General features: G+C 38.7%; 1 protein-coding gene across 1 annotated transcript in view; it reads right to left on the reverse strand.

Annotated features, from left to right (window-relative positions):
- Positions 1-8,614, reverse strand: part of LOC139473389 (ubiquitin carboxyl-terminal hydrolase MINDY-3-like) — a 75,875-nt gene extending 67,261 nt beyond the window's left edge. The window contains exons 1-2 of the mRNA XM_071255946.1: positions 8,423-8,614; positions 2,326-2,469 (exon numbers count right to left, since the gene is read on the reverse strand). Coding sequence (XP_071112047.1) covers positions 2,326-2,469; positions 8,423-8,531 — 253 coding nt within the window. The 5' untranslated portion in view covers positions 8,532-8,614. The remainder of the gene's footprint in view (positions 1-2,325; positions 2,470-8,422) is intronic.
- Between the last annotated feature and the right edge of the window lie 1,452 nt (positions 8,615-10,066).

Consider the following 10,066-nt stretch of genomic DNA (forward strand, 5'->3'; position numbering starts at 1 on the left):
CACACGTTTCCTCGTGTAAATGCAAGTGCTACTGTCTTAACAACTTGCTTCATCTACTTGAAATAGTCTGTCAGTGTTTTCTGTTTCTAACATTTTGAAGGCACATTTCTCATTGCTGGTTCTTCAGAATCAACATTGTCGAGGTGTAATTTCATTTGCTGTTTCTTATAATAAAGCTTGAAATTCTTTATAATCCCGGCATCTAGTGGCTGAACGTGCGATGTGGTGTTTGGTGGCAAAACGTGACAATTCACATTAGTCATGTCGACAGTAGCATGGGATAGGGCGTTGTCCAACAGCAATACCACGTGGCGTTGCTCCAATCGCATTTGCCGATCCAAGATCAGTAGCCAGGTTTTGAATATTAATGAAGTCATCCATGCTTTCTTGTTACATACCAGTCGACCATGGTGAGTCGACCATGTTTAATATATACCTGTTCGTATTTTAAACTGGCTTCATGCACATTTATCTGGCTTCAATTTGTAAACTACATTTGTATAGCTTTGTACATACAGGTTTGAATAGCTTTTCCTGTTAATTATTAAGTTAATCTCTGCAGCCAGTGCGTGGCAAAACACGGGGTTGTGTACTCGCGGGCAGATGACCACAGAGTACGCTGACCACTGTGTCGGATTAACGAGACTGATTAATGAGTGATTTCGGTAATTCGTTGCAAATTAGATGTGTCGAAGTCGGAGTGCGAGAATGTCGGATTAACGGAATGAATAGCACTGAATCAATTGGTTCCCATCATTTGTGTCAGATAAAGCCGAGTGTCGGATTAACAAGTGTCGGATTAATGAGACTTGACTGTACTCAAACTGAACATTCTCACTGGCTTCTCACTAGTAATTACTCAAACTGAACATTCTCACTGGCTTCTCACTAGTAATTACTCAAACTGAACATTCTCACTGAATACAGGGTGAAAACAACCAAATAACATGCTGTGACAACTCAAAACATTTAGTGATGTTAACAGTAGTGAGGTGAAATTGGGTTTAACGTCGCGTCCAAGATTATTGCACTTATATAGCGACGCACATGCACGTGTGTGTGTGTGTGTGTGGCTGCTTGTACTAGTCCGGACGGATGCCGATTTATAGTGCTAGCCCACTGAGATACCATGCTGCAGTTTAACATGAATACCCCACTCAGACACAGTATACTGACTCCGAGCCGACCAGTCCTTGTTTTAGCCGCTTAATGCGAAGTGCCACACAGGGTAACAACAAGTACCATCTTTTAACGTCTTTAGGTGTGACGCGGTCGGGGATCGAACCCCGTACCTTCCGCTCTCCGGACGGACGCTGATGTTAACAGTAGCACACACAAGAAATAAATGAGGTTTTCCTACCTTATGCATGCGCAAGAGGCTGGGAAAGGAGATACAATTAGTGTCTCAACTAGTTATGAATACAGGATTCATTGGATGTTTCTCCACATTTTTCTTGGCTAGTGAATTTTCACCAGGGCTAGTGAAAGTTACAACGCACTAGCATTGAGGCCTAGGACCTATTATAGTTAATTTCTAATGCTCATATAGATTAAGATGTATAGTTAAACTGCTAATACTGATAGTTTGGATTATTCTCAATCCTTGTCTGGGTATATCATTAAATAGTTGGATATATACCTACACTCTATTATGAATGCAACCACCTGGTTTTGAACCCATTCTAACGCAACAGAAAACAATGCTTGATAAGATGATCTAAGATACATGAGCTTGGTGTATGTCACACATTGCACATGTTGCAACCATCTGATTCTCATTTTGATCCATTTTGAAAATGGGATTTAAACCCCTTGAACAACTTTGGGGGTCTTAACTGGTGGGAACAAGTATGTGAAGTTTTTGCTTCATTGGTACAGCAGATTTTCGATTTTCCAAAATGTCTGTTTGATCAAGATTCTTGAAATAAACTTATTTCTACAAATAGTGACCGTCTCACCTACCATTGCATACCAAGTTTCAAGCCTGTGGCCCTATAAGTTTTGGAGAAGAGGCTATAAAAGGGTTTTCTTAAGCAAAGAAACCTATCTGGCAGCAATACTGAAATTCGAATTTTGACTGACCTTGAACAACCTTGAACTGCTTATAGTAACTAACATACACAAACCATCAATCCATTTGAAGAAGTTGAAAAAGTAAAAGGTTTATGGACGATGACAGAGTATTTGTTAGTGTTATCATATCAAATATTTTGATCTTGTGTCCAAACTGTGCAATACTACAATACCGGGCGGGGTACACAGGGGATGATGACTTTCAGACAACACAAGGTTTTCTTCGTGGTGCCTGTCCAATCTTCTTGTTACCTGTCACATCTGTAATGCTGTCCTTGGCAGTGGGTGAAAACAGAATTCTCTTGAGGAGGTATGCTTGTACTGGTGCAATGACAGCGCACGGTCCCCCTTCATACTGTATCAGTGCAGTGGCTTCATCATCACTGAATACCAAACCTGCAATATGGATATGAACATGTCTATCAAGCATATCTACAAGTTACTCCATATCACCAGGATTACAGTGCTGAGCTGACACTGATGATAAATCATTCTTTGATTATGTGTGGTTAAACAATTCAAAACATATTGATCACAATATGCATATGTTTTTAACTGCTTCCCCTTCAGCAAGATTAGTGATCACAATTGTTTTCCATTAAACACCAATCACATGACAAATGTTTTCAAATAACATTCACTGACAGAACAAAAAATACCAGTCTTGCAACATTTCAAGTATGAATAAAAATATTTTCTTCATTTTTATCATGTAAGTTTGTTACCATTGACATGAACCTGTAGTTAAGGTACAAACAGACAATGTAACGTCTCACAACAATGACATAATGTGTGGAACATGCTTGCTGCATGTAGGATCTAAGATCATCCTACACATCTGGTGGTTGTGCCAACAGTATCGGTATACAGTACAGGCTAGAAATCTTGAGTTATTTGCTGAAAATGTCTACTGTAAGCATGGTAAGATGGGTGGCAACAAGTATTTTCATAATATTTTCCAGTTTTTAATCAAAGTGACCAGGTGATGTGATGCACTTCGTGAGGTTCAACCCGTTTTATTACCATAAGGTCTTGATTATCGATCACGTCATCTTTACTGGGCAAATTGCATTTGAAGCAAATGCAAGTGATATGAGATTGGTGAGTAGAAGGCACATAAATCGTAATAGCCACTGGTGGCCCCATGATAATAGAGCCACAAAAATTCATGCCTAGACTTCTTAGTCTGTCCTTTCCTGTACCTCTTTGCAGAAAGGCATATAGTTCACAATACTGTAAGAAGTGACAGTCTCTTATTCAGATGATATTCTACCTTCGTGAAGGCCAATCACCAAGAAAGAAGACACGGCATGTAACAAGATCAAGAACAGGTTCTCCGATCCCAAACCTTCCCTGGTCAAATATCTTAGCAACACTGCTAAGACTTTTTTGTATAAAGTAAAACTGTATATACCGCAAGCCATCGTCTCCAAGTTGTCACTTCCTACCTAGAACCATATGCTGACCCCTTGCATATACGAGTATGCAAATTATAACATTAATCAACGTCACACCAGCGCATTATATAATGAGCCTGAATACTCATATGAACAAATACAATAGAAATGTAGCAATAAAAAATGCATCTTTTAAGCAGAATGATGTGCAAAGACTATGAATTAATGAGGAGATTGTTACACAACCCAATCTCTATGGCAGAACTCTGACAACCATGAAACGTTTTCTAAATATCAATGATGATTTTGCATCGTGTATTGACTATGGTGAGAATGTCAAATTTTCATCTTGCATCCTTTAATAAGATAGAAACTCTCCTGGGTCTGATGATATATCTTTATGAGTTAGTAGTTATTCCTGTAGCCATAATGCCAAATGGTATAGATCACTTAACACCACATTAATTTCCAGTAGACTTGGCAAGACCATATATTGGATCCAGCCATGTAGAAGTACTGGTCATCCAAGGGTGTTCAATCACAGGAAACTAAAGAAACATTTTGAAAGTCAGCAACAGTTGAATAGTAATGAGTACACTAATGAATCATCCTGACCCAGATTATATAACAGATAAAACAGCTGAAGCCTCAATAGGAAACTTTAATGATGTACTTGGACTGTGGTACTTGGACCTGACAAAGATATTGACAGTATTGGAAGTGACAATTTATGCCAACAGTTTGTAAGATGTAATTTATTACAAGTTGCAAGTTCATGATACAAATAATTTTATTATTAATAGATATACTGTACATTCAAATAGCAGCAGCATTACCGAGTCTGGGTGAGAGGAATGCTGACTGACTGATGTGAGGAAACTCAGTGCTTGGCTGGTGTGAAAGTGACTGTAACCAGGACAGGGCATGTTTGGAATGACAGGTGCTGAGTTCTAGAATGTTGTGAATGAATGGGATTGTGCACATAGGTTGTCATGGATTAGGACAGTAGGACATGTAGGATGTGGCCTTCTCATCTCTTTCAAGATATCCCCATGTGGATTTCTGGTTAGAATAGGCTCACAGAAATATGTGTATTTAGCTTGTCGTGACTAAATGGTTTCCTTGTTTCGTTTACGAGGCTGATTGCATCTGATCCTACCCCGAAGCAGCGTTAGAAATTGGCACTAGTCCTGTAGTCCTTACCAAACTGCCCAATGGTAAAGGTATCCTAAGGACTAGTAGAAATTGGCCAATTTTAAGGGTTTTGCTATGTTATTATTATAAGGACTAGTGGACAAAAACTGTAGTTTCTAACCCTGTGAAGGTGTGGGACATTGCTCGAAACATCATTCACTGGTTTATGAGATCCAGACTTGATCATATATAGGCTGCAGTCATCAAGTTCACAGCTTTGGTATACTTGCATCATACGAGATTCCTAATGGCCATATCTGTTTGAAGTTTCTTAAAAACTGACATGCAATACCATGGCTATTAAAACAAATTGGGGGATAATTTCAAAATAAGCAGATATAATTACCCCTTGTCAGTTTGTATCACGTGTATGGTTTAATATTAAGTCTTTGAATGGCATTTGGAAGTGATGCACATGAGGAAGAGAATTTATTGATGTAAACTTCTTTATAATGAGGATCACAACGTTTCAGAGCATATCCTTACTCCTTAATCAGGTGTTTGTTTGTTTTTTGTTAACGCCACACTCGGCAATATTCCAGCAATATGACCATGATGACAGCAGTCTGTAAATAATAGAGTCTGCACCAGACAATCCAGTGATTGACATCAAGAGCATTTAGCCACACAATTGAGATCCGATGACATGCATCAACCAAGTCAGTGAGTCTGACCACCTGATCCCATTAGTTGTCTCTTATGACAAGCATAGTCGCCTTTTACAACAAGCATGGGTTGCTGAAGCTTCAGTAGGTGAATGATGAAGGAGTAAGCATATATTCTGAAACGTTGTGTTCCTCATAATAAGGAAGTTGACATCCATAAAGTTTCTTCCTTTTGGCCTAATCCTCGAAATTTAATATCAAAACAATCTATAACCAATGAAAAGCACACATCAATATCAATACATTACTTGAAAATAGAAGTTGTATAACAGTGTGGGGCAACCGCATCAGTAACATACATGGGGGACACATGCAGTTTTTTTCAAAATACTGAAAAACTGCAAAATGACACGTACCCTGTCAATTTAGCGAAATGACTAAAATTGGCGGCTGAACAACTTAGAAACCGCAACTAAGGACATGAAGGAAGGAGCTTGTACATAGTGTTACCAAAATGGTGGATGGTGTCCAGTGTTCTTCAATCTAGCCACATCTTTGCAGAGCATAGAGTTAAACAACAAAGAAGTAAACTAGGACATTGTTATGTGGATGTTTCACACATTGCTACATCATATCGAATAGAGGAGAATGATTCATGTATTGCGATACAAACAATATATTGCATGCATTTTTTCATCTGTACATGCTGTAATTTGTTGTGAACCTGAATAAAAATAACTCACAATTTTTACAAGTACTAGTTGTCCGCCATGTAACTTGTTGTTGGATGTTGTAATTGTCAAAATGCATGAGTAATAGACACCTTATATATATAGGAAGTTGGTTTGCAAATAGTTTTGCTTTCTCGATCACATACGTGAATCAGTTGCTAATTTCTGAATTTCCTAATAGTCAGTTTGATCTTTCACTGATGTACACTTGTCAACAAGATGAAATAGGCATGATTTTGAAAAATGCAATTTACTGGTATTTTGGCAATATGTATTTATTAATATTTCAAATCATGTTATATCAGTATTTCTGCGAACCTCTGCATGTTAATCAATTATATTAACATTAAAATATTGTCCAGAATATCGGTTACCTTCAGCCATGCTGGTAAGGAACGAGCACAAGCTCCTATGTTTATCCCCCTTGCTTAAAACCAGGGGGTTTCAAGGTCTTGCCAACAACATATAGACTTGAAACAAATGCTATCAAAAGCAAAGGTAATTTTTAGTTTCCAAAGTTAATCAAAATACTAAGTATTTGTTCAAATGTTTCCCAATGGATGTCATGTAGAGTCGTCGCCTACTATAAGAAGCATCAAACAAACATGGTGGATCAGGTATTCTGTAGGTGTACCAAAATATTTATAAATATGAACAAATGTGATTTGAAAATAGGGCCTACCTTTAGAATACAGTACCACAAACTTTTCAAACACTTGACATACCCTATGACGTAATTTGTGGTATTTTGTTGCCAGTCACACCGGTGAAACAATGCCCTGTGACGTTAGGGGTCATCTAGTGTGCATAAGCTCATCCCAGTGATCTATCATCTCTACACGCAATGTAATTGAATACGCCCAGCGGTGTTGAGAGTTTTGAATATTTGTTTACTAAATATAGCCTGCGGCAGCGAATTTTATAGCAAGCACTTGTTTACGAAAGCACTTTTATTTTTTATTTCATTTTTCTCGTAATTCAGGTGGCTAAAATGGTTTTAAATGGGAACTAATTTACATGTATTATTTTTTCGGTTCATTAATTTTCATTATTATGCGCAAGAATGCAGTATATTGGGGATATTATATTGGCGCCGAACACATCGAAATGTCGCAAGTGTTAGGGTAGGCTACCCCAAACTCTATCCTCAGCCCTTGGATCCCTTTTACAATCAATCAACCCTTTACAATCATTAGGGTTAGGTACCCGTTTAGTGGCAATAGGATTACCCAAACTCTATCCTAAGCCCTTGGATCCCCTTTATGATCAATCATCCCTTTACAATCATTAGGGTTAGGTACCCGTTTCGTGGCTATTATAGATTCTATAGTGGCTCCTAATATTCTTCACACAAAAACGTCGAGTAAAAAGAATGAAATGGTTTTGCGTCAAATATCATGGCTACTGGAAACTATCCTGGGACATTCATACAAGCCACTTTCACCGGCTACATCTTTTCAGTACTGATTCAAATGGGAACACACCGTTGTGTTGTCACTAGCCATGCTCATGCCTCCCTCGTTCCTTACTATTATCCACATTATCGTTACAGTGTTCCCTACCACACTTTTCTGTCACAAAATCCACCTGACAAATTATTAAATACCATGTCATTCATGCGTATTCGAGAGTTCGACGTCTGACGCCTGGAGCCGTTTTCAGTTCACTCCATATCGGCTCGATCATTCCTCACCACTCGGTATCTTGTAACTTACGCAATGGGACGAGTGTGCCAAATGGCATCGGGATCATTCGTAAGTGTCCGTAGAATAAAGATATGAAACACCATGCCTAACCTTTGTAAGTGTCCATCACCTATTCGACCCTTTTCGTTCAGTTCCGTAACATCGTAGGCATGACTAGGTAAATATGCACTCAGTCGGTTAGCTGTCGGGCTAACAATCCGAAGGTCGCGAGTTGGCATCCGACAAATTCTCATTAAAACTGGTTGCTTGTCTTTGAGACAAGTGACCTACGGCAGAGATCGTCCTCACGAGAAGTTGTGGTACTGTATTCTAAAGGTGCTCCGAAAATAGTCGTTTACAGGTTTCACTATCGATTGGTTTGAAACTGAAAGTTGGCTAAACTAATCAATTGAACATCAATGAAATTTATTGGTACAACGTAATGCAGGCAATAACCAAACGCATATTTCTTTCAGCAAGAACCTGTACACATTATACGCTGCTACTTTCATAAAAATGAAAAGCTTCAAACCAACTGCTTGAACATGATCGTTTTGCTTATTGTTGTTGTGAGTTCCAAATTGTACCATGTTAAAGAATGGCATTACAAATTCTAAACGTACTACGTCTGAAAACACCGTTTGTCACTTAGCAAACAACATTCGCACAATCATAATTGACGACACAATGCCATGAAAGTGTATTAGTGTAATGTCACATTATTCTGTATTGTTTACCCTGTGTCCACCTGGAGAAAACTTCGTCCTTTAGTCCAACTCCCCACAGCAATGCTTGCAAATCGCTAACTGATTGGCAATCGACATTTGTATACTCTGTTGAAGCCATGTCTGTCACGCCGTGGCGACAATTATATCAGTATGTGCATAAAACACAAATGACAACCTCAACAACCATTAGGCCTACACATTGGCGCCATGTTGTTTAAAGACGACAGTGTCGCGGACACGTGAGATCGATCTCGGTATATTCGTGTATACCTGTTGAGGTAAACATGTATGTAACAGAGGGTAATTAAATGTGTGTCGCATTACTGACACACCAATTTATTCTATTATTAAAACAAATTAAAAATGAAACAACGGAAGCACGCGAACAATATTCCGTGAACTTCCGTAATGTGATGGAGTTATTTCCCCTTCACCAGCTATGAGCAAGCTCCTTTCCAGCCCGTGACACCTTCGTTGCTCTTTCGGTAACCATAGCATGCAAGCTCCTTCCCAGCGCGTGACGCCTTCGTTACACTCTCGGTAACATCGCTGCCACCAGTGTGTGCGCGGCCATTACTGGTATCGTGAAATTTGCCCTACAACCCCATATGTAGTAACGTTTATACTTTTGTTTATGTCTTTGGGAATGCCATCATATTTCAATTTGAAAAGGTTTAGGACTAACAATGTTTTACTTTGTTGTTTTGATGATCAGATTGGTTCGAGATTGCAGACAAACGGAAAATCACCCAACTTCTCCCTTATATTCTTAATATATCAATAACACGATAGTTTTAATGAAACAGAAATTCAAATTGACAAACGAAGAAAGTAATTTGGCAGCGATAAGTGTATTCGGCGTCACGATAGTCGTCACTTGTTTGTAAACATAACGGTTATTCGGTTGCGAGTTCAACTCCAAGCATGGTTGTGGCCACCTATTCATAGTGGGAAGTTTTGACTGGTGGAAGCGATAGTATAAAGAGCTCCAGGAACCTACTATCGCTGTGAGGAACTTGCATAGTATGGAGAGTTCCGAGAACGGGCTATCACTATGAGGAAGCTCCTTCCAAGCGCGTGACAGCATCGGTACACTCTCGGTAACAATAGTATAAAGAGTTCCGGGAACGGGCTATCGCTGTGAGGAGCTTGAATATGCACGCTCCTTCCCAGCCTGTTATACTCTTGTTACACTCTCGGTAACAATAGTATAAAGAGTACCGGGAATGGGCTATCGTAATACAAGCCATTTTCACATTTATTACGGACTTACAGATATCATCAATTGTTTTAATTATATCGGCATTAAATTAAACGATATCATTAATGTTTTTTAAGATATAAAAAATTAATTAAAGATATCTTGAATTCATTTCTGATATCCTAAATACAATTACTGATATCTTAAAATGTAACTGTGATTTCAACAAAATATTTTGTGATATCTAAATGTATTTAAGATGTAATAGGCGCCCTCTTAACCTTTAGCCTGCTGAATTATTTTCACACTTCTTACCCCTGCCTGCTGGATTAATTTTAGCATAAGGCGCTCTAAAGAGGGTGGGTGATTTCAAACAGTCGGTGCCTCATTAAACAAGGGCCAATTGAAGAAATATTTTGCACATTTATTCCTGATAGAAAACTACACAATTC

Source organism: Haliotis cracherodii, unplaced genomic scaffold (assembly GCF_022045235.1).
Source record: "Haliotis cracherodii isolate W230 unplaced genomic scaffold, xgHalCrac1.p SCAF_28, whole genome shotgun sequence".
In the NCBI taxonomy this organism is placed as follows: domain Eukaryota; kingdom Metazoa; phylum Mollusca; class Gastropoda; order Lepetellida; family Haliotidae; genus Haliotis; species Haliotis cracherodii.